At 46.4% G+C, this 25048-nt stretch overlaps 2 protein-coding genes and 1 non-coding gene across 3 annotated transcripts; 1 reads left to right on the plus strand and 2 right to left on the minus strand.

Annotated features, from left to right (window-relative positions):
* Positions 1-3513: 3513 nt before the first annotated feature.
* Positions 3514-3632, minus strand: LOC130406751 (5S ribosomal RNA). Its single transcript, XR_008904507.1, has one exon. It is a non-coding gene; the product is annotated as a 5S ribosomal RNA (ribosomal RNA).
* Positions 3633-5695: 2063 nt separating this feature from the next.
* On the plus strand, positions 5696-23265 carry LOC130406061 (P2Y purinoceptor 2-like). Its single transcript, XM_056611432.1, has 5 exons — positions 5696-5821; positions 18837-19191; positions 19525-19693; positions 20384-20714; positions 22829-23265. Exons 2-5 carry the CDS (start codon positions 18855-18857, stop codon positions 23021-23023), a joined length of 1032 nt encoding a protein of 343 aa, XP_056467407.1. The 5' UTR covers positions 5696-5821; positions 18837-18854; the 3' UTR covers positions 23024-23265.
* LOC130405625 (uncharacterized) lies at positions 7541-10260 on the minus strand. Its single transcript, XM_056610803.1, has 3 exons — positions 9407-10260; positions 8215-9337; positions 7541-7960 (listed from the first exon to the last, which is right to left on the minus strand). Exons 1-3 carry the CDS (start codon positions 10258-10260, stop codon positions 7541-7543), a joined length of 2397 nt encoding a protein of 798 aa, XP_056466778.1.
* Positions 23266-25048: the final 1783 nt, after the last annotated feature.

Here is a 25048-nt window from a genome sequence, read left to right on the forward strand (position 1 = left end):
CTCGCCTTATCGTCGACTGCTCCTGGCGAAAAGGGACAGGGAGGGGGCCCGAGCGCGGTGTATAGCTGGTCACCTGTAGCGGCAGACTCGGTCTGCAGGCTGAGTGACTGCAGCTGCTGTGCGCTGGCGCTCTCAATGTCGTCTTTGAAGGAGGCAGTATAAGGCATGAGGGACTGTGGTAAGCTGACCTGATAGCCCTGCATGTGTGCTGGAAGTTGTCGCGGCCTTCCTCGTCCTTGTGTTCCGCTTTCGGCTGCTGCTGTTCTCTGTGCGTCCATGGCTCCGTCGTGGGTGAAGTATTCCGGTTTCGAAGGACCAATATTGTAAAATGTATGTGTGTGTTTGCTTGGATCACTTTATCCAGGACGGTAACTCCGGTCAGAGAGTAGACGCATACACAGGGAACAGTTCAGGATGTTTATATCTCTTGCAGACGAATGATATCAATGATGGCTTCAATAAGCAACCGAATGAATGACGGAATGGATGAACAGATGTATGAATAAATGAATGATGTAGGAATGGTTTTTCTGTAAGACAGAATAAGAAATAGACAAATAGTTATTACTAGATTTACCTACTAAAACACCGGGCTCTAGTACTAACAACATCTCATAAATGCTATCTAAACATAACTGGCATAAATAGCTGCCACATGCACACGTTAACACAATAATGCAATAGTGCAATATAACGGCCGACATGGTGCGGCTGCGTGACGCACACGTGCTACACGAGATGCAGGCTAATACACTAGCTACCCAGTTCGTGAGTAAATCAATTAACACAGTAACAGAACCACACAAATCACGGCTACTATAAGGAACCGAGTTACGGAATGTATATAACATTTATATAACGTAGATACACGTAGTTCAATATTACTCACTCTTCACGAACGCATTCTCTGTGATGGCGTGTTAAGCGGTCGCGCGCAACGAGCTCTGGCGCAGCCCCGTACAACTCGTAACTCTAGGACCCTACGGCGCTACCTGGGCTGCCCAAAGTGCCTGAATAGAAATAACGCTATATATTATACGATACGATATTACAAACTATAGGGAATTTACAACAGTAAGCACAATATTGGACGTTAATGTCACTGTGTATAGCTTTGCTCCATTTACCCACTGTAAAGGTACATACCAGGTGACCTTGGGTGTTTTGAAAGGCGCCTCTAAATTAAATGTATTATTATATCTATGCATGTATTTACATACGTGTCTCACACACACACACACACACACACACACACACACACACACACACACACACACACACACACACACACACACACACACACACGCACACAAACAGCTGAGGCAATACATGTCTTACAAAGATGATATCTCTCTATGTCATATACATATGTGTGTTTGTGTGTGTACGTTTGTGTGTGCAACGCCATGAATGTGTTTAAGATGGCATGTTTTTGTGTGTGTGTGTGTGTGTGTACATGTGACCTACCTCAGATTCCCTGAGTTAGGTGATGATGGGTGTGTTGTGCTGTGGTTAAGTTAACACAGCCAACAGAGGGACAGAGCACAGACAATGACCTCCTATTGATTATCTGCACATTATGCAAGACTTAGTGCTGTCAAGCGATTAAAAAATGTAATTGCGATTAATCGCATTAATGTCATAGTTAACTTGGGATTTATCGTGATTAATTGCAATTTTTTTTCTATTCTAATATCGCTTGATTTCGTGCTGCTAGCCTTTTAGTGAGATCAGAGAGTGTTGAGAAGGACAGTAATAAAATATATTTGGTAAGATGGATATAAGAGACCCGCAGTGAATTCCACCCAGTCCACTTGACATCGGGTAGGTCTACCGTAAAACTTCAATAGCCCAGGCTTTTATTTGTTTCAATCACTGAACTTTCGAAGAAAAACTCTTGCTGAGCAAAGATGGGAAATACTATTGCTTAAAAAAATAAATCATTTATTATTTAAACCAGTATGAATATTCCTACTGTACGTAGGCCTATACACATTACGAATAACGCCTACGAACACACACACACACACACACACACACACACACACACACACACACACACACACACACACACACACACACACACACACACACACACACACACACACACACACACACACACACACACACACACACACACACACACACACACACACACACACACACGTGGCGGAGCGGTAATCGGGAGAGTCGGGAGAATTCCAGGTGGGCCGTTAACTTTTCGGGGCTGTCGGGCTGATTACTGCGGGATAACAATATTGTGTTTATAAAAGTTCCTTGCAGCGCCGTCCGGCAGCCTGAGCTGTGCGCCCGCAACCTCTCACTCTCTCAACAGACGCAACACACTCAAAAACTGTCAACATCGCAACCAAGTCGATTTTGTCATGAGGGGAGTAAATGAGCGGCCCCTCCCGAAGTGGTACAGCCCAGGGGGGCCTTGAACTGCGATTGGTCAGAAAGACGTGACAGCTAATGATAAGATTAAACTCTCGTGCAGGCTCGAACAGATTGACACACAAACACACATACACTTTTTCTTCACCCGCTCTGTATCCTTGCTTGCCCAAACAAGTACGGCGGCGTGCTTGTTGTTTTGTTTCCGGTGTAGCTAGATCCAGTATTGTAGTTTTTCTAACATGAATAGTCGTTGCCAGACAGCAGGTGAAAAAACAACAACGTTTGCCAAGCCAAAAGAGCGTTAATCGCACGATAAATAAATATTGCGGTTAAAATTGCTTTGCGTTTACGCCGTTAATAACGCGTTAAACTGACAGCACTAGGCAAGGCAAGGCAACTTTATTTAAGTAGCACTTTTCATACACAAGGCAGACTCAAGGCAGCCTAGCAAGAATGTATTGATCCAGATCAGCTCCCATATAGGGTGCTGTGCGGGCTGTCTGCTATTCATTTAAGTATATTACCATCCCATATCAGAACATGCCTTAAGTACACATTATCCTTATTCACCCAGTGGTAGGGTGACCAGATTTGAGTTTGTGAAAAAGAGGACACTTTCGTCGCGGGGGGGGGGGGGCGGGGGGGGAGGGGCACAATAATAATAATAATAATAATTCATTATATTTATATAGCGCTTTTCAATGACCCAAAGACACTTACAGAAGGGGGGGACCTAACTCACCACCACCAGTGTGTAGCACCCACTTGGGTGATGCACGGCAGCCAATCTGCGCCAGAACGCTCACCACACACCAGCTTGAGGTGGAGAGTGAGGGAATTGATGAGTCAGCCAATTGTACCGGAGGATTATTAGGGGGCCAGATTGAATGAGCCTGGTTTGGGCCAGGACACCGGGGAAACCCCTACTCTTTGCGATAAGTGTCCTGGGATCTTTTATGACCACAGTGAGTCAGGACCTCGGTTTTACGTCTCCTCCGAAGGACGGCACCTTCCACAGCACAGTGTCCCCATCACTGCACTGGGGCATCGAGATTCGGGATTGATGAGTGAAGGGGCCAGAGGGAAGAATGCCACCTATTGGCCACCACCCGACACCACTTACAGCACCTGGTATTCCCAGGCGGTCTCCCATCCAAGTACTAACCAGACCCGACCCTGCTTAGCTTCCGAGATCAGACGAGATCGGGCGTATTCAGGGAGGTATGGCTGCAGATGTAATGTGCTGTTGTAAACAGAGTGGAAGCGGCAAGGTGCTCAATGTTGCCAGATTGGAAATGGCAAAGTAACGTACCAAAGGCTCAAAATGGTCGTATTTGGAGGATAATTATCGTGGCTCTGGCAACCCTGAGATCGGTCGCCCAATGACAGACTCTCTCTACAGTCAGCTCGCGCAAGAAGGTGGAACGTAAGGGAGATACCATTTCCAGAACTTGGAAGGCCGTAATAACCATAGACATATACAATGGTAATAACTAGTAGGTTATGTGAAAGACCCAGAAACACAAATATGCGACGAGGCAAAAACAAATATGCGACGAGATAATTTCTGAAAACCGGACATTATCATCAATTAATTTAAAAAAAACGGACGCCCCGGACGGGACGTAAAAAGTGGACATGTCCGGGGAAAAGAGGACGTTTGGTCAGCCTACCAGTGGCCATCTTGAATTCAAATAAACCCCATGAATTCAAATCAAGCTGGGAACGATTCCTGGGGATTCTGGAACGTGTTTTGTCAGATTGTATTACGTTACTTATTTTAGTCCTTGGCTAGCAAGACCATCATTTGTCTATCTTTTATCGAACATTGTGGTAGTTTGTGGTCTGATAGTTTGTAAATCTTACCTTGAATTTAAACCCGGGATCTCAGCTGATTTTACAAACCCACTCTCTGCGAAGTTCACTTTTTTCTGGGAAGCTTCACATATCAATGGGCCATCCAAAGTTTGATGGCAATGGTAGAGTAAAATCAATGTTGCAGGCAAATCTACTCAGTATCAGTAACCAGAGGAACTGTTGACAAAGCCACTGCAAAAAAAAAAAGCATGCAATTGAAGATGGCAGCTGAGAAAATAAAGCCAAATATAAGCTTATTTGCAAAGGCAAGTTTGTGTGATATAATTTCGAAAGGAAATTGTAAAAGGGTACAGTGAAATGTAATGGCAGTATAAACAATGTTCCATAACGTAATCATTTTAAGTAGAAGACTTTTCCATGAAATATGCAGAATCTGCCTGTCGGGGGGAAAATGTTGTCGGTGTTGCTTTGAGCAAATTCAGTCGAGGCTTCTTTGCTCTGAACAAACAGCTTAGGAGGAAGCCCATAGTAGAGCCACACAGGAGCCATCTTGGAGCCAATGGTAAGCAAATGAAGGTACATCTTGGATATGTTCAAATTGCTGAATAAAGCAACAGAGACCACATGGGCCTAGATTGATAGATGTAGGATGGATAGATACATATACATAGATACATAGAGGTAGAAAAAAAATAGGATGGACAGAGAAATAGAGGAAGGGAGAGATGCACACTCACGCACTCACACGCACATGCCTACACTCACGCACATGCCTACACTCACGCACATGCCTACACACACATACAACACTTACACTCACACCCCCGCACTCACACCCACGCATGCACACATACACTCACGCACACACATGCACACACACATCAATACACTCACCCCCGCCCCCACACACACAAACGCAAGCACACAGACACTCGCGCATACACACGAACATGAACACACTCATGCCTACACGTCGTGCACAAACACACCACCACGCACTCCCACACCAGAACAAACATCCACACTCACGCAGATAGCCTACAGCAATGTATCGTGCATTTATTACTACATTCAGTTTAAATATTTGGTTGGACAACCAGGAATAGGATCCACCAAAATGTTCGTAAATTCTTGACCTTAACACACATCCTTAAATCTATGGCCGAACTAGAATACTGTCTTGACATGGATGCATAAAGGTAGGCCTGCATATTTTCTTTAGCTGTATATGGCCATTGCTTTTGCCCTCTATTTCGTGACTGCAGTGAGTACAAGACGTAATATATATTTTATTACATCCGAGCATAATCCTCGGATAGTGATGCGAAATGTTCCTTTTTTCTGCGCGCTCCTGCGTGTGTGTGGGAGGGGGGGGGGGGCGTCTACTCTGGGAGCCTCTACATCTCCAACTGTGCGTCACGTGTCACAGCTCGCGCTCTTGGCGAAGTTTGAGACTTCAGTCTTTGAGACACCTCCGAGAGATACGCACGTTTTTTCGGCCACACGGTTATTGGTATTTGACCTGCTCTTTGCTAACAACCTGCTCTTTGGATTGCTTTCCAATTCACATTTGCTGCAGTTTCTAAATTCGTTCTACATTTGTTTGGTGAGTTTTAAATAACGCCTATATTTTCTAATTTAAAGTGGCTGTCATGAAATGGAAATTGGGATCACTTTCGGTTTCTTGTTATAACATTTGGATAATCGTTGTCGTTGTGCAAATTCAGTCCTTAGACTCTCTGAAGGCAAGGAGTTGGCTCGGGAAACATGGGCTTATATGGCCCTGTTGTAGTGGTCAGCAAGGCGCTGTGCATGGGGCATCATCAGTCGCGCTTAACGTTTCTGAGGGTTGGATAGCCTGGAAAAGTTCACTGCTCGGCCGGTCCTGGGGACCCATGAAAGGATGTGAACATTTAAATTAATCTTATTTGTCCACATTGGATTGGTATTGACTAAATACACTCATAATTACAACTTTGAAAGGTGTCAGAAATGTGTTTTAACAAGAAATGCATGAAAAAATCTATTATTTAAGTCTAAGATGAATGAACACTATTGCAACATTCATATTTTTCCCAACAACCTGTCTAGGCTATCTACTATGGAAGCATATATGTAGCAAAATTCAAATGGCAATGCAATTTGCAATTACATTATGCAATTGACAATTCATTATGCAATTTTATAATGTAATTTGTAAATACGTTATTCAAAGTGTATTTTTATATGCAAAGTTACAATGCAATCCTCAATTAAATTTGCAAAAGTTATAACAATACAAATAGAATAACATTTTGTCAAATTCTTTGAGTTCCTTTTGTTACACCTTTCCTGTTTCTTGGCTCTCAGACCGTAGTCCGGGAGCACAGGGGAGACGTTCCCTCCAGGGCCGATGTCCTTTCGGGGGTAACACCCTTCACTATAACCGGCAGTGGGTCTGTTTATAGGTCGGAAGACACGGGCACGGATTCTCTGCGTTTGGTACTTTATTCAACAGTACACGTAACTCAGAAACACAACCGGTCTTGTTTAATTCCTCCTAGACTGACACTCGCTCAATCGCTCGTTTACTCATTCGTCGACTCATTCGCTGACGTCACTCACACACACACAGACATTCTCGCGCACACACATACGCCACTCTCGTAACACTACACCCACTCTGGATGACAATCAAAACAGATTTTTCACTCCAGCACAATAATACACCAACATGTCCATACAGATATACAGCCCCCATACACATTCAATCTAGTTCAAAGGGTGCAGTATAACTAGTAGGCGTCGATTTAAGAGGAATGACGAAAGTGTAGCTTGTAGTGCAAAGGCAAGAATTGAACAGTGTGTTGCGTTTAGTGCACATATTACAGTTGAGCAGAACAAATTCTGAAAAGGCATTACAATACCCATCGTTCTGACTACGAGTAGAAGATATAATTAGCATTTTAAGGAAAATAGTAGTTCTCTGTAATCACTCAAAATACTAACAGAAAAATGCAAACCTGCAGAACCAAATGCAGTTTACCCCATAGTGCATACAACAAGCATTACGTCAAGTTTTTCTTTCTTTTTTTTTTAAGTATAGAAAATAACAATTAGCTGGAAGAGCCTATAACAGTTGACTTTGTATCAAACATATATATATATATATATTTTTTTTACCTTTAAGTTCTCTTTTTTTTTAATATATATATTATATATTCTTTACCAAGAGAAATACAAAATATAAGCAATAAGCAACTTATTATTGTTTTTAAACATTGTAAACATTGCCCTTAAAGTCCTGGAACTGCCCATGAACACGGGCGCTCAGTGAGCCGGGCGCTCAGTGAGCCACCCACTCACCAAACTGAGTCGGTGGTCTACGCCTGCGCTGGGGCCTTTGAGAACGAGGGCTCTGAGGGTGCTGCACCGCCGCACAACCCCCACTGTCCTTTAACTCCACAGGAACAGAGGAGTCAAGGTGAGAAGCAGCAGCTACAGGGATGTCCACAGCTGGATCTGATGAGGGAAAGCTGGAGCTGTCATCAGTGTTGGAGAAGAGCTGGGGCAGACCCAGTAGAGTGTCAGCAGGATCTACGTTGTCTGGGGGTGACACCTCCATTGGTGTCCAGCTCTGGGCTTGCTCCAGGGCCCAAGTATTGTCCAGTGGGTCCCGGCAGCGATAAGGCTTTAGCTGATCGTGGTGAACCACCTTTACTTTAGTCTTTGGCCCTTTCTGGATTCGATAAACCAGGTCGTCCAACTGACCCAGAACAAAGAATGGCCCTTCGTAAGATGGGAGGAACTTCCTCACTCTGTTCTTGAATTTTTTTGTTCCTTTGATGAGGTACCACACAGCATCAACAACATTGTAATGTGTGCGGCAACAGTTCTTGTCATATTGTCTCTTTGCACGTTCCAGCTACAGCTGGAAGTTACAGCTTCAGCTACAGTTACAGCTTGTTCGTTAGGTAGGGGAAAAGCTTCGACCCATTTTGTAAAATAGTCCTGTATTACCAGCACATATCTGTTGTGGCGTCCAGTCTCATTCAGTGGCCCCATAATATCCAAAGCGATGCGCTCCATCGGCGCTCCGACTCGAACAGTGCCCATGGGGGCTTGTGGTGTTTTCCGTGGCCTGGCTTTTGATGCGCAGCTGGTGCAGGTGTTACACCACAGGGCGACGTCCTCCCTCATTCTGTACCAGAAGTATCGGGTTTGCAGCCGAGCTACCGTGCGCTCTACACCAAAATGTCCGCCAACTTGTCCCTCATGCATCTGTCTCATGATGTCTGGCCGGAAGGTGCGGGGCAGCAGTACTTGTGGATAGAATTGGGTATCGTCCAGGCAGTAGAAACGTCTAACCAGCACTCCATCTCTGATGTAGAGGCGTTTCCACTGGCTCCAATATGTCTTTGTGGCTGGGCTGCATGGTGAGACTGTTACCCATGCAGGACGCTCTCTGCTGGTTTCCAACCAGGTTCTGATGGGTGCAATGTCTGCATCGTCTTCCTGGGCTTGTCGCAGCTCCTCCAGGGACCAACCACCAAACAGTTCATTTTCTTTTGCCTTAGTCAGGTATATTTTCTCGGGGGACTTTAAGTTGTTAGAGTCAGCTGGCAGGGCCTTGTCTACCCCCACTAGACTTGCTTCTGCGGGAGCTGGGTGTCTCTCTACCCCCACTGGACTCAGCATCGCCTGGTTGATGTCAGAGTCCAAATTGCACTGCACAGCCTGGTGACTGATGTTCAACTGAGGAGGAGATGGGCTGGGGAGCTTACAAGGACAGGACTGACGGCAGGGTCTCCGGGAGAGGCTGTCTGCGTTGCCGTGAAGCTGGCCAGAGCGATGGATGATCTCGAAGTTGTATTCGCCAAGTCTCTCGAGCCACCTGGCGAGCTGTCCCTCAGGCTCCTTCATCCTTGTTAGCCACCGAAGGCTGCTGTGGTCGGTGCGCACCGTGAAGCGCCACCCTAGGAGATACTGGCTAAAGTGTGACGTGAAGTCGACCACGGCTAGCAGTTCTCGCCGTGTGGTACAGTAATTCTGTTCAGTTGTGGACAGCTTGCGGCTTCCATAGGCTAGCACACGTTCCACACCCTGCTGAACCTGCGAGAGAACAGCGCCGATACCGACGTCGCTGGCGTCTGTGTCTAGTATCATGTTGCCTTGGTCGAGTGGTTAGCTCAGGATTGGCGCGGTCGTTAGCAAGCCTTTAAGTTCATTAAATGCCGCCTGGCATTCCTCAGACCAGCGAAACTGGGCATGTTTCTTGGTCAGGGCATGGAGAGGTTCTGCAATGGAAGCAAAGTCTTTAACGAACCGCCGATAGTAAGATGCAAGGCCCACAAAGCGACGGACATCTTGGATTGATGTCGGTGTTGGCCAGTCCTGCACTTTCTGGACTTTGTTGGGGTCAGTGGCCACACCGCTCTCTGAAACGATGTGACCCAGGTAGGCTACTTGGCGGCGGAAGAGGCAGCACTTAGATGGTTTTAGTTTCATTTTGGCCTGGTCGAGACGACTGAAAACCTGGCCCAGCCGCTGCAGCATCTGTGGAACGTCGCTGCCCAAAACGATGATGTCGTCTAGGTACACTAGGCAGGTCTCCCACTGCATGCCGGCCAGCACCCGGTCCATCAAGCGCTGGAATGTCGCCGGGGCATTACACAGTCCAAATGGCATGACATTCCATTCAAACAGTCCACTTTTGGTGCAGAATGCTGCTGCTTTGCGTGCTCTTGGGGTCAGTTCGACTTGCCAGTAGCCGGCCGCGAGGTCAAGGGTGCTGAACCACTTGGCGTCAGAGAGGGTGTCCAGCGTGTCCTGGATGCGGGGCAGAGGATATGCATCTTTGATTGTGCAGTCATTCAGGCCTCTATAGTCTATGCAGAGGCGGTACGTCCCATCTTTTTTCTTTACCATCACTATGGGAGATGCCCAACTGCTGTTGCTGCGGCGGGCCAGCCCCGCCCCCAGGCTCTGTTGTATCTGTTGGTCAGCATCCTGTTGTTTCTCCAACGCCATCCGGCGTGGTGGTTGCTTGACTGGGAGGCTTGGCATGGTTACGATGTCATGCTGAACCAGGCTGGTCCTGCCGAGGTCAGTGGGTCCTGTGGAGAACACATTCTCTTAGGTGCACAGCAGCTGAGCTAGCCGCAGCTGCTCCTCTTGGTTAAGCTCAGTAGAGCTCTGGGCATAGAGCTCCTGTAGGTGCTGGGGGACTGGAGGGCGGCTGCTGACAGTCTGTTCAGGCTGGTTGTGGGCAACCACGTTTGTAGGCTGCAGAACCTCTACCGGCTGGAGGAGTCCCACCATGGCCCCCTTTTTAATGGTTACGGCACTGTTGCCTGGATTGAAGATGCGGAGGGGCATGGTCATATGGGGCTGAACTTCCACTAAAACTCGGGCCACTAACAGTCTGTGTTTTTCAACAAAGCCTTTGGTGGGGCTCAGCATCAATCCCCCTTCAACTGGATCTTTAAGGTGGATGTTGCCTCTTACCACAAACTCCTGCCCAGCCTCCAGCACCACCGTCCGGGCCACTCTCACTGAGTGCGCCTTTGGTTTGTTTTTGGAATCGAAATGCGGCACCTCTTCTCCAAACAGCACAATCCGTTGATTCCCAAAATCGAGACGTGCCTGGGCCTGTCTCAGGAATGGATGGCCCAGCAGGGCTTCGTCACCAGCTATATCAGCAACCAGGAAGAGGACGCTCACCTGACGGTTGTTGATCTGGACAGGGATGTGAGCTTCGCCGAGCACGGGTATGTCACCAGGCCCAACACCGATCAGAGTCTCTACGATGGATGACTGAAGTGGAGGCCTGACATCTGGATGAATGGCGTTGTAATGACACAGAGGAAAAACACTTTTCCGAGCCCCACTGTCCAAAACAGCGCACACTTCTAGCTTGTACACAATCATGTGAATGTTCATTTCTTGACCCTGGGCCTTAAGGTGAAGCACAGCTGACCTTGAGCTTTGAGGGGACATGGTTGAAGCTAGAGCCCTAGTTGCATTTCTTGGTGAGGGGCATTTTCTCTTCATGTGACCCAAGCCTGAACAGTTGTGACACCGAATCTCATCCCATTTAATGTCTCTGGGGCTTTTACCTCTGTATGGTGTGTGACTGTGGCTGGAAGACGAAGGTTTAAAGATGGCTGATGGGGGCGCTGTAGCTGTCTTTAATTCCTCTTCGTCGGTTCCCTCTCTGATCACCATAGCACGGGGCCTGCGCTCAGCTATGTCACGAGCTCCTGATTGCATGAGACCGGCGACATATGATGCTGCTCGCTTCGTGGTTTCATAGCGATGGGCAATGTCAAAGGCTTGGGCTAATGTTTGTGGGCGCTGCTCTAAAAGCTTTTGTACAATTTCTGCATCCCCTAGAGCATTAGTAAAGACTTCAACTCCTATGGCGTCCTGTTCAGCATCAGCCCTGTTGCTGTAGGCTACTGACACTCTCCCGTAGATGTCATCTCGCAAAACATGGAGAGCCTCACCCGGTTTGCGGACACGCTGTCTCAGCTCGGTAGCTACTGCAGCTGCATGCTGCGAGGAAGGGCCGTATGCAGTTACTATCTCCTCCACCAGGCGGACGTAGTCCAACTGGGTGGACCGGGGATTTCTGTGGATGATGGCCCCGGCTGCACCCATCATGCAGAACTTCAACTGGACAGCCATTGTCTTTGCGGACCAGTAGTTAGCTTTAGCACAACTCTCAAACCTGTGCAGGAACTCTGTCCAGGGTGTGGTGCCATCATACTGTCCGGGTCTCAAAGTGGGGACTCTTTCTCGATGATCATAGTCATCCTCACTCTCGGAGGAGGGCTGATGTGACTTTGGTTGCTCACCTTTGCGAAAAGAGCTCTTTAACTTCATAATCCGACTGTGCCCTGGCTGCGGCGAATGTCCATAGTTAATATCCTTTGATGAAGAAGGGCAGGTGGTGCACAGGCATGTGGGGGCTGGGGGGCAACCGATCTTGGGGGTGCTGTGGATGTAACTCCCCTGGTCCGAAGAAAAGGGATTTGAATGTGGCGTTGCAATAGCAGCAGGTTGTGGAATAAAGTCACTTGGTCTGTTGGCCGAACCACATTGAAAACGGTAGCTGTCCTCTTCGGAATTAATGAAGGGGTTCCAGCTTGAGAACTTGGGTTGAATGAGCTCACATGGTGCCGCCGCATGCTTCATTCTAATAGGCTCCACTTCACGGTGGAACACGTTAGAAAGTCCATAATAACTTGTATTTCCTTCACTCATATTGTCTATGGTTTCTTCCACATCACCGTCGTTTATCGTTACGAACGGGTTGGACTTTGAGTAGCCGAGATTGCACGGGCTACGACGGCTAGCGTCCGCCATTTTAGCTTAGCTGAATAAGGTAAACAATGCTTCCCGCTTATTCTTTTGTCTCTTCTAACTTCTCCGGTTTATTTCACCGTTCATTCTTTGCTCACCACTGCGTTTCCGTTTGCGTGAGAGTGTCCCTTCGTGGTCGCCAATGTTACACCTTTCCTGTTTCTTGGCTCTCAGACCGTTAGCACAGGGGAGACGTTCCCTCCAGGGCCGATGTCCTTTCGGGGGTAACACCCTTCACTATAACCGGCAGTGGGTCTGTTTATAGGTCGGAAGACACGGGCACGGATTCTCTGCGTTTGGTACTTTATTCAACAGTACACGTAACTCGGAAACACAACCGTTCTTGTTTAATTCCTCCTAGACTGACACTCGCTCAATCGCTCGTTCACTCATTCGTCGACTCATTCGCTGACGTCACTCACACACACACAGACACTCGCGCACACACATACGCCACTCTCGTAACACTTTGTTCAAATTGAAAAGCTATAGCGTCCCCGTGATTGCAATCCACTTCGCCACGCTCCGTGTGTTGCGATATTCAAATGACATTTCAATCCGCAAAACGAACGCTTTGCAAAAGATTTGGCAAAACGGAATCCAAACGTTTTCCAAAACGGAATCCAAAACGTTTTCCAAAAAGTCAATATGCAAAGTGGCAAACGTATCAGCCAATCAGCGTCTGGGCGGGAACTACGTCACTTACTCATAATTTCCTTGTTCACGTTCGTATGTGTCTTGTATTGAACATGTATTGTTTTTGTATTGAATATGAATTGTTTGTTGTATTGAACATGTATTGTTTGGTTTCTTCAATTACACCTCTAGTCAAGCAAACCAATATTTTATTATAAACCTTATTATTTTATTAGCTAAATGGCATATTCATAAATGTAAATACTCGAATCAGAAACCGCTTTTTGTTGTGTTCGAGAATGAAACCAGGCAATAGGAATGGGACAGCTATTAAAACACTTAGTGTGTGTGCTCTTTATAATACTTTTATTTAATTTAATGCTGCCTTTTTTATTTTTTGTGTCTGTATTTTGTATGTCTGCCATTTCTGTACCCCCTGGCTGTTGTTGTAGGCTATTGCTAATTGTCCATAAAATGTATTTAAAAAAAAAAAACGTTTGTATGCGTCAGGTCCAGAGCATGTGAGCGGAACGGAGCGCCGCGCAATTCCCGCTCCCCGCTCAGGAGGATGTCCGCTCATTCGCTCTGCCGCTCAACGTTGTGCCAGGGCGCTCCGCTCAATACCGCTCCGCGCTCATCTTAAATTTCCTGCCACTCCGGCGAAATCGCTCCACGCTCCGCTCAAATTTTCAAAGTACTTCCCAAACTCCATCTTGCTACTCTCGCGGGCACACGAGCCGGTGTTGCGGGGGGGGGGGGTGGAAGGGTCTCACGTGACGCGTTTTATCCAATCAGGTTGCTTGGATGCTCCCATTGAAACCCATTCTATTCTACGTGAACCACCTACATGTAAGCCGCTAGAAGCAGTTAAAATCGGAGCGGACTGGAGCGGAGTGAAATCCCCGCTCCGGCCTTTGAATTTAAAACCGCTCTGCGCTCCAACCCGCTCCAACCTATTTCTTCCGCTCCGCTCCACCACCCGCTCCACGCTCCGCTCCGCTCACATGCTCTGGTCAGGTCAAGGGTCACCAATGGAGGAGATTATTGATACGCTCCGAAGTTTGGCCGATGATGTGGAGAACAATCGTGTTGAAGACACAGATGCAGTTGATAGAGGGCATGTTCTGGGAGATAGGATAGCCGACTTATCCTCACTGGTACGTTTTGACGCCAGTGTGGTAATGTTACGCCTCGTCCCGCTACTCGGTCCAACACCCCATTCTAGCGGCGGCAGGGCGTAACGGATTCATCTTCCCGCAACCCAGCTGTCGGCAATCCGCAATCCACGTTCCCTATTTCTGTCTGGGATCCCCAGTCTGCCGGCGCCAGTTCGTCATACACTTCGTATCGCCTACCCGCTCTATTGCCAAGTCCTGTTCGTATACCCAGTCCCTCTGGTAATCCCATTTCCCCTTCTCTAGTTCTCCTGCTACCGGACCTCCGCCTGCCTGAAGGCCGATTTAGGGTCGTTTTAGACCCAGAGACGTAAGCACGTAATTTACACAAGGGACTTGTTTTAGACAAGTTTTGATTTACGGTTCCTTTAAGGTTCCTTAAGGATTGCGCGTGTTGCAAGGGGATTCTCCGCCAGAACAGTAGGGGGAGCAACGAACGAATCTGTGGGCGTGGAAGTGGAAATCGCTGGCTTGTTTATATTTATAATTATCATAATTCGTTCTTGTGTTTTCTTCTTCTCCTTCTTCAAAATTCTTCATTCGCTTCTGTCACGGTCTTTTAAAAATGGCGCTATTATGCTGTAAAACCGGAAATGTGAGACTCCTGAAAGGATGTGGTTAGCTGGCCAATCACAGTCTTTGCGAGCTGCGTAGGGCCGTAGTGTTTTAGTCGCATAGTCAGGAATTTTGGCCGACGCACTTAAGCACGTAAGGGGGGATATTTTACCGCGCAAGGGGGGGTTATGTATCTTACGTGCTTACGCGTTACGTCTAAAACAGAGCATATATCGGCCTTTACTACTCGATCCTCGCCTAGCCCCCACCTGCACGATCGCCCTCCCGGCTCCAGACCCCCCCGCCTGCCTGACTACCCGATCCTCGCCTAGCCCCCTCCAGCACGATCGCCCTCCCGGTTCCTGACCCCCGCCTGCCTGACTTCCCGTCCACCGTCCAGCCCGTGACCACCTGATTGCCAGCCCGTTACCAGACCCCCGCCTGCCTGACTTCCCGAACGCTCCACGAATAAATTCCTTTGCCTTTACCCTGTCTCCGCCTCCCTGCGTCCTGCACTTGGGTCCCAGTAACCTGTACCGTAACAGGTAAACAGAGTGGTAAACAGAGACCCACCGTAGAGATACCCTTGGAGGCAATAGGAGGTGACGTAATTCCCGCCCATACGCTGATTGGCTGATACGTTTGCCACTTTGCATATAGACTTTTTGGAAAACGTTTTGGAAAACGTTTTGGAAAACGTTTTGGATTCCGTTTTGCCAAATCTTTTGCAAAGCGTTCGTTTTGCGGATTGAAATGTCATTTGAATATCGCAACACACGGAGCGTGGCGAAGTGGATTGCAATCACGGGGACGCTATAGCTTTTCAATTTGAATAAAGGAACTCAAAGAATTTGACAAAATGTTATTCGATTTGTATTGTTATAACTTTTGCAAATTTAATTGAGGATTGCATTGTCACTTTACATATTAAAATACACTTTGAATAACGTATTTACAAATTACATTATAAAATTGCATAATGAATTGTCAATTGCATAATGTAATGACATTTGAATTGCAAATTGAATTTCCATTTGAATTTTGCTACATATATGCTTCCATAATCTACTTTTTCATGCTTCCTATACTTGCAAGTTATAAGATAAGATAAAACACTATTTGATAGATCATACTTTCATTGCCAACTTCTCCATGATTGCAATTAAAATATTCTATGTTCTAACCATGCATCTGTTAAATACCGTAGATTTTCTGAACATGTTTTCTGAATTTCTTATTCCTTACAAAAATACTAAACTAAACTTACATTTCACTTAAATTCTTTCCTCCAGTATTAGATTTGTCTCACAGTATCACATAGGCTACCACAACACACCAGGGCAACACAATAAACTAATATACCTTTTTCATGCATTTCCTTTTTTCTTACATAAGTTATGTATCAGTTACCGTTCAGTTTCAATTATAAGTGTATTTAGTCAATACCAGTCTAATGTTGACATATAAGCTGAAGTGAATTTGAATTCCTGGCGAATGTCTAATTTCAAACTAACTTATCTGCGGTGGATATTGAGGCGTTCCACCTTTGGATGAGGACAGGGTGGAAGTCTCATCTGGGCAGCAGGGTGGAGTTGACCTAGCCTGGCACCGACCACCTACCTACTTCCGCTCAATTTTCATTTCACTTCAGTACTAGTGCTTCATTTGCATGGGTTCCTTGGAAGCCAGATTTTTTGGCTGTCCAATCAGCGAGAGATGGAGTGGCTGAGAATGATGACGTAGAGGTTGCGCGCCAGTTTCAGTTGTAGTCAGAGGAAGACAATGGAGAAGGATACGAGTGAAGCTATTCGGTCTGTTGTGGGATCGCTGCCGAATATCGATCAATTAAAGCCGGAGCAAGAACAAGCTTTGCTGAGTTTTGTTGATGGCCATGATGTTATGGCGCTTCTCCCCACCGGGTTCGGGAAAAGTTTGATTTTCCAGCTGGATCCGTTAGTGGTGAAGGAGCCGGTCATGACCAAATGCTATGCGTTTGGTTATGGCAGATCCAGAGTGGCACTGGGCAGATCCAATCATTTTAAAACTTCAACAGACACCCGCCTCCAAGTGAGTGAACGTTTGTCAATTGGGCAGTTCCAGACCTTCTGTACAAATGAAATGAAGTAATATGGTCTGGTAGGACCAGGCTAGAGCTGACCACTTTTGCGTCCGGAATTGGGGAGGCAGCTTTCTCCATCACCCCCTTAAGGGCTGTAGACCCACCTCTCTTTGTCTCTCTCTTTCCCTCTCTCTCTGACTCTCTCTGTCTCCACGCCTCCGCTTCCGTGCAACGGGGATAAATACAAACAAACACATTATCCGCAAGGTATTTCTGGACAACAGCGAAAGCTTCGTTTATTGAAGAAAATGTTGCGCAAAAGTTTGCCGTCCTTCTTGGACGTCCTACATTGTGGATCTTTGTTCATTGTGCGCGTTCTTCTTTTTCCAGCAGACTACACTGTGTCGGGGTGCTATGAGGTCACAATGCTAACGTAGCTGCCGCGGCTATCGCCATCCGGCTTAAACTCCCACCATAACGCCTCGTGCCCACTGCCTTCGTCCGTTGACTGATCCCCATTGACTTTGAATGGGGACGGACGTGCAATGCATTGTGGATCTGTGAGCTGAAGGCTCCGTCAAAAAGTTTAAAAAAAATCAACTTTTCCGGCAGCGACGGATCCGTCATCCAATCAGAACACGTATGCAAATTTAAGCACTGTGACACTACTCGGGCTCTGACGACCCTGGAAACATCCCCCATCTGTCAGCCAGGCCTTCTGAGTCCTTTGACTGACGGTGCAGTGGGCACGAGGCGTAAGGGTACGGTTGGACCTTGAAATGCGAGCCGTAACTGAGCTGCGCTGAACTGCACCTTCACTACTCAACCAAGCCGCACCGAACCAACCCGCACCCTCCGGTAGAAATGCGGCATAGTCACACTCACACCTATTGATGGGTCGTTTGAGACCGAATCAGTTTGAATGAACGAATCTTTAACAAGAACGAACCAAACTGATCCTTCTCTCTCGTTCGTCTCGTTCGTTCTCAGACTTGACTTCTTCCAGACCCACTAGTCGCTGACTCGCTGTTCGTTCACTGACTGTGAGTGGTGAAGGGGGAAGAGGCTTAGTGATCGAGCGTATGATAATACGATTCAATATCAGTGAAATGGTAAATGCATGCTGTCTATGTACTTTCTGTGTCATGCCAGATTTATCAAATATTTGAATGTCTCGTCAATCTGTCTCGTTCTTTCATGGTTCGTTCTCCTACCGGGACCCCCGCCATCATTGCTAAATCAAGTCTATTATCTTGCTGATATGTTAAACATCCAATAATCAACTACATCCCGCTGCATTTGGTTAAAGTTGTAATGTTGATTGATGACTGACTTCCACGATCGTTTGAAAATGAGAACGAGGGAGGAGCTGAGTCTGTCAGCTGAGAACCGTGCTTTCCATGTTTCGATTCACCGCTAGCGGAAACTCGACTGAACGAACTAAGGAACGATTCTGAACGACCGTTCTTGGCGAACTGACTGACACCAACTGAATCAAGGAAAATAATCATCGAATCCAGCACTAGTCACACCCAATCAGAGGAGGAATTTCCTGCTCTCTCCCATTCAACCCCATGCTATTCACCCGACTCACCCATGGAAATGATTGGGAGTCAATGGAGGCTGAGGGAGGAACGTCCTCCGGCATTAATTTTCAATAGGCGATAGGGGGTGCTAATGTCCCTTTACCCAGGAAAACAAACATTTCATATACAAAGGCATTAAAGTAGTCATATTTAAGGGCATTAGTTCATTACAGTAGTCTGGGCAAAATGAGAGAGAAATATGACATAATGAACATTTCTAAAACACACCCAAATAAAACAGGATTATCACTTTTCTCCCTACAGGGGTCCCCAGCAACCAGGATGCATTTTAGCAACAAGTCTGCGGGGTCGACCCAGAACAGTAGCGACTCATGTCCTAAAGGAGACTACAATATGGTCCTCAAATACCTGCTGCTGCCCATCAGCTTCTCTTTGCTCTTCTTATTCGGCCTCTCGCTGAACGCCTTCGTGCTATTCTTCATCAAGTTCCGCACAAAGCACTGGACCCCGTTCACCATCTACATGCTGAACCTGACCGTGTGCGACACCCTGTTTGTCTTAATGCTGCCCGTGGCGATCTACCATCAGGTCAAAGACTGGCCCTTTGGCGAGCCACTCTGCAAAATCACCTTCTTTGTCGTAAACGCCAATCACTATGGTAAGCAGTACGTGTAGTGAACAGTATTAGGGCTTTTAAGTATTTTTGTTGTGATGGCTACATAACTACATCTCAAAAACTGATATAGTAGCTAACATCCTACAAAGTGTGTGCTAAATTCAACACAGAAGAACTGTTTTGAAAGGTAAGTGCAAGTCAGAGATGTGCTCATAAAACTAGAGGGGTTGACTATGTAATATCGTGGCCTCAAAATACAACACATGACACATTACCACATTCAACACGTGCATAGAATGTTATCATATCCCATCATGTGTTAAAAAAGGTTGAATGCATGCTACTGCAGTGTTAACACCCCACCTGTGCCTACAGGCTCCATTCTTTTCCTGTCCGTCATCAGTCTGCATCGCTTCATTGGCATCTGCTACCCGGTCCGTTCCCTCAGCTGGAACAGCACTCGACGCGCAAAGCTGGTGTCCGTGGGCGTGTGGGCCTGTGTGCTCTCTAGTCAGGCACCCATTCTCTACTTCTCCGGGACCGAGTGAGGAAGCAACACACACAAACCCCCCCCCCCCCCCCACACACACACACACACACAAAAACTGGAAGGCAATGCCCGGCATAAGGGAGTGTCATGTTAAAATTTGACTGTCTATAAGGTTGATTAGCAGACAAGAATATTCGAACCAGAGTGACCTCCAGTGTCCTTGTTATAAATGATTAAAGGGATACGCAGAGATATCTGTAGATTGGCAGATGCCTGTCAGTGTCTTACCCAGATTCAGACGAGTTTTTTAATACCGTGGGCCTAGTGTGTTCGCCTGGTTAGCATTATGGAACACATTGGAACTCTATGGAACATAATGAAATGCATTCCCCTCACATGAGCAGGAGCTAGGCTGTAACATTGTCATTAGAAGTGGCTAAAGGAAAGCAAATGCTAACCTGCCAACTCCCCTTCTGGACACGGAAATGTGAATTTGGAATTAAACAACTCGTCTGAATCTTGCCAATTTATCCAATTCACAGATATCTCGGCAGCAAGGGTTAAGCATCACTTTCAAGGATGCCATAGGTAAAATAACATTGGAGATCGATCCCAGTACAGTTTGGTCGGGGAGTAGTCTTCCCTCTACTATAGCCACTGCACATCTCACCCAACTCTCAGTAGTTTTGGACGCCCAAGAAAGCTACACTTGCATCCAACCACAATGTATCTATTGTTTACCAGGAAGTACGGCAAGGACATTCTTTGCATAGAAGACGGGGGGCTCCTGGATGACTTCCTGGTCTACAGCTCCGTGATCTCTGTGGTGATGTTCGTCCTGCCCTTCATGCTGGTGATGGTGTGCTACAGCCTGATGTTGCGCAAGTTGCTGGAGCCCAGCTGGGGATCAGGGGAGGGCCAGCAGGGACTCGGGGCGGCCCACCGCACCAAGCAGAAGGCGTTGAAGATGATCATCATCGTGCTGATGACGTTCATGTTCTGCTTCCTGCCCTTCCACATCTCCAAGAGCCTGTACTTCTCTGTCATATCCCTATATTATAACCACCGAGAGCAGGTCAGTGCTGCACTTATCCTTCAATCAGATATATGACACACAGGATCTGTCAGTTTAAATCTACATTATGTCGTTTTTCGACGAAGTTTACAGACACTACGTGAAGACGCATGAGAGACGCGATAAAGCAGAATAGAAGAGAAGAAAATACAATTGATAATAATGGATATTGGATACCACATAAAGTAAGCACATAAAATACACCATAAGAAAAGAAAATGCCAACTTCACATTTAAGAAAGTCTACTGGGGGCAGTTAATTTCAACATCAACAAAAGTTTAGCCTCTTTTTTTTCACATGTGAATTGGAATTCAAGTGACCTAAAATATTCCCATTGGCCAAGTCCGACCTAAGTGATTCTCACTGTTGGCGATAACCTGATTGAAATCAATATCACAAGAACGCATGGATTGAAGAGCGCTTGTTTGAGTCAATCTTCGAAAAATTTTAGTTTCACACTAGAGACGCTAGATGTCGGCAATACCAGCCTTTAGCTTGGTTGATGGAATACCCCCCAGGTTAGGTTGGCAGCGTTAGACACATGGTGATATAGCGATGCTATAACAGAGCCACTTCTGTGTCACAGCATACCTAGGCTTTGAGCGCAACATACCTAGCCATCCCGCTAATCGAGGTTCGTAGTATAGCTCACAGAGCCGCAGAAGGGTTTGTTGTCGTGACTTGGCTGAAACGCTACAAAGTCGTGACTTTAAGGCCACGTTTATATGTAGCAGGAAATTTAAAACGAATATTTCCCCCCCTCCGTTTTCAAAAATAACACTGTGCACACAGCATCGTTTTCAAAAAAGTTGTCGTTTACATCAAAACACATAAATACGCCGTTGAGCACCATTATAACTATGCCAAACCTATGGGCGGCAGTGTAGTAGAGCTTATATCGGGGAATCGGGCCCAGAAAGCCCGACCCGGCCTGAGCCCGTGCACTTTCTGTCGGCCCGACCCGACCCGACCCGACACATTAACCGTAATTATGAGCCCGAGCTCGATTTCAACCAGATTTTTTTTTAATACATATGTAACTTTGTACACATTTGTTACTAGGCCTACTCTGCTAAATATATATGCAAGGGATAATGTATAGAACGCCGGTCATTATCGGGAAAATAAGCCCCGACAGGGCAGGAGTACACCGACCGACGCGCAGCGGAGGTGTCCGCCTCGCCCTGAAGGGGCTTATTTTCGACAATGACCGGCGACGATCTATACATTATCCCGCTTATTACACGGCTACTTGCCAAAACGAAAAAATAACTTCACATGGTGTGTCTTTTTACAATTTATTCGTTACCAGCATTCTTAGTGTTGATCAGCAGAGAAATAATTTGTCTGCAAAGACGGTGACGTCGCTTAGCAACGGAAGACGCTGGGGTTGACAAGTCACCGGACTACTACCCATGCAAGTGAACGGAGCGTTCCACGGCATTGAGAAGACCCGTGTAATAAAGGCCTATAATATTTCGTCGATCAAAGGCCCGGCCCGAGGATAGTGATGGGAAATATTGGCCCGACCCGGCCCGCGGGTCAGATCGGGTCGGGTCGGGCTCGGGCTCGGGCAGAGAATCTAAACTCTAGTAGGGAGAAGGATAAAGCCATGCAAGCCAATCAGACTCCTCAGAATCAACAACAACGAATAACACGAGCGTCTTCCTGTAACAAAAAAACTGTAAACATATGACGTTAAGCATTTCCTGACATAATGTGACGCTTCAGAACCTAAAAACCTGTTTCTCCCCGTTGACACGACAACACATAACCAGCTTTTTCAGAAATCTACACTTTGGCCGGAGTTTTTAGAAATGATCGTTTTCTGTGACAAAAAATTGCGTTTACGTGTAAATGAGAGGCCAAACCGCGTGGAAATATCTGCGTTTTCCCTTTGTGTAAACGGGGCCTAAGTCGTAATTTACGGGTTGAAAAGTGTCCCTGGAACTCAGCATTAAATGGTGCGTTTTCCCAGGATGGCAGGTGATTGTTGATTGACAACACCTGCCACTATCTCTCAATGTCCTGAGAGCAATGCAAGATCTTCTCATTCATATGAAATGGTTCAAGAACATTTTGTTTGGATCTTCCTTCTGTGTCTCCTGATCAGATGACCTGTGAACAGCTGGACGCGTCCTACATAGCCTACCAGGTGACCTGTTTGATGCTCACTGCCAACAGCGTAATGGACCCCATCCTCTACTTCATGGCTGGCCAAGACTTTTGTAAAACCATGCAGAGGAAGAAACAGAAAAAAAACAGCAGAGGGCTTACAGAACGATTTTTATTAGGGCTGTCCAATTAACGCTTTAATTTCGATTAATTAATCCTACAAAAAATAACGGGTTCAGAAAATTAACGCAGATTAATCGCGCTTCTACAGTGCCCTTTGACCCGGTGCGTCATTTGCGTTGAAACAAAATGGAGGCAGACGAGAAGACGCTGCTCGGCCCCTTGAACGGAGAATTCAAGTTTAAACAACTCGGATGTTTATTGCGGGGGAGGAGGAGCAAGGTACGTTTTATTGCTCTGTTTTCTGGGAATAATTGACACAAGCAGAAACCAGAAAACAAGACGTTTTTTCGTTTTTTCGTTTTGTCAAAAAAACGAAAATCAAAATCTTAATTTGTTTATAAGTTTTTTCGTTCTTACTTAACAAAACGAATTTACCACTCAATATCTGGTTTCCGTTGGTGGGCGGGTCCTCTTATTGGCTAGTGTGCTTCGCTGCCCTGGGCTCTTCAAAATAAAAGTTCTTCCGTTTGATAATGTCGACAAAAATATTACAGTATTATAGACACTAGCAGTCACAGAGGAACACACCACCCACAGTCAAGACTGACACGGCTTCAAATAACAATAATTGTATTCATAATCATTTGAAAATGAGAACTTATGAAGTTATGATGACTTCAGTGCAGTCGATGTTTAGCCACAGTTAATACATGCAGAGTAGACCTGAGGGCTTTACTACGACATCATTGTCTGGCTCTGGGGTCTCATTTATAACCGTTGCGTACGCACAAAATGGGGCTGAAAGTGGCGTACGTGACTTTCAACGCCAAGGTTGTGATCTATAAAAAAACTTGACGGGAGAATGTGCGCAGCCTTAAGCACATTTTTTTTTAATTTTAACCTGTATCATGCGTTAAATCTATGTAATCAGAATAGTTTAAGGGTGCACTCACACTAGGCCATCTGGCCGTGGCCGTTGGCCGTTTTCACACCTAACCGTGCTCAACTGGCCCCATTGTTCTCTGGCCTGCACTCACACTCAGCCATCTGGCCGTGGCCATTGGCCGTCGCAACTGTGGCCTGGCCACGGTAGGCTCTTGTACATACGTCATCACGTCGTAACACAACATCACCAAGCGTCCGCTGCAAGGACCATAATAAAGTCTGCCGCCAGTCAGAGTTTTAACAACAATGGACAACAACACAGAGAACACAGTTCGCACTTTGCTGAGTCTGTTGCTTATCGTCTGCCCAAATGGCTAGCAGACACTCGACTTCTCTATGGGACCAACGTGAACCAACAGTTGAACCGCTTGACTCCATGTTTACCATTTAATGGGAAAGAAGGCTTGTCGCCTTTATTATGTCCATGGTCGTCGCATGGACTATACGTCATCCAGCTCACACCTCTCCCAAGTGGCCAAGTTGGCCTGGCCTGGCCAGACTGGCCACACTCACACTGGCAGATTTGAGCACGGTTAGGTGTGAAAACGGCCACGGCCACGGCCAGATGGCCTAGTGTGAGTGCACCCTAAGTCAACTGCGTTATTTCTCAGTTATAACTCCAGAAACATCTCCTTAGAATCTCTATATTTAATCCCGTCACTCCATACTGTCCACTGACGGCACGACTCCATGGAATAAAGCATCTGTCCAACATGTGTCAATAACATAATTTTTTTATGTGACACTGTAAACACTAATCAAATCAAATGTCAATTAAATCCCAAGTGTGGAAAACCAAGCCACATACTCATCACAATCGTTAATATTATTGTCCGTTCCTCTTGATGCTTTTCATGACAAATCAGGCATTAAAAAGGGGTTATGTTAAAGAACATTTTACGTGGGTGATTACAAACTGATTATCCAAGATGTTCTCGGTCAGTCTTATTACGTAACCCTATAAATACAGTGGTGAGCCCTGTGCGTAATGCTGCACCATGGCACTGCTGGCACTGCTGGAGGACCATACAGTTTGATCATTGACTGACTACATGAATAGTTGCACAGAGGAGATTCTTATAGAGGTCTTATAGTCAAAGGTATAGGGTACATACAAATTTGATGTGTTTAGGCCATTTATGAGATCTAG

The sequence above is a fragment of the Gadus chalcogrammus genome, chromosome 16, assembly GCF_026213295.1.
Source record: "Gadus chalcogrammus isolate NIFS_2021 chromosome 16, NIFS_Gcha_1.0, whole genome shotgun sequence".
NCBI lineage: Eukaryota > Metazoa > Chordata > Actinopteri > Gadiformes > Gadidae > Gadus > Gadus chalcogrammus.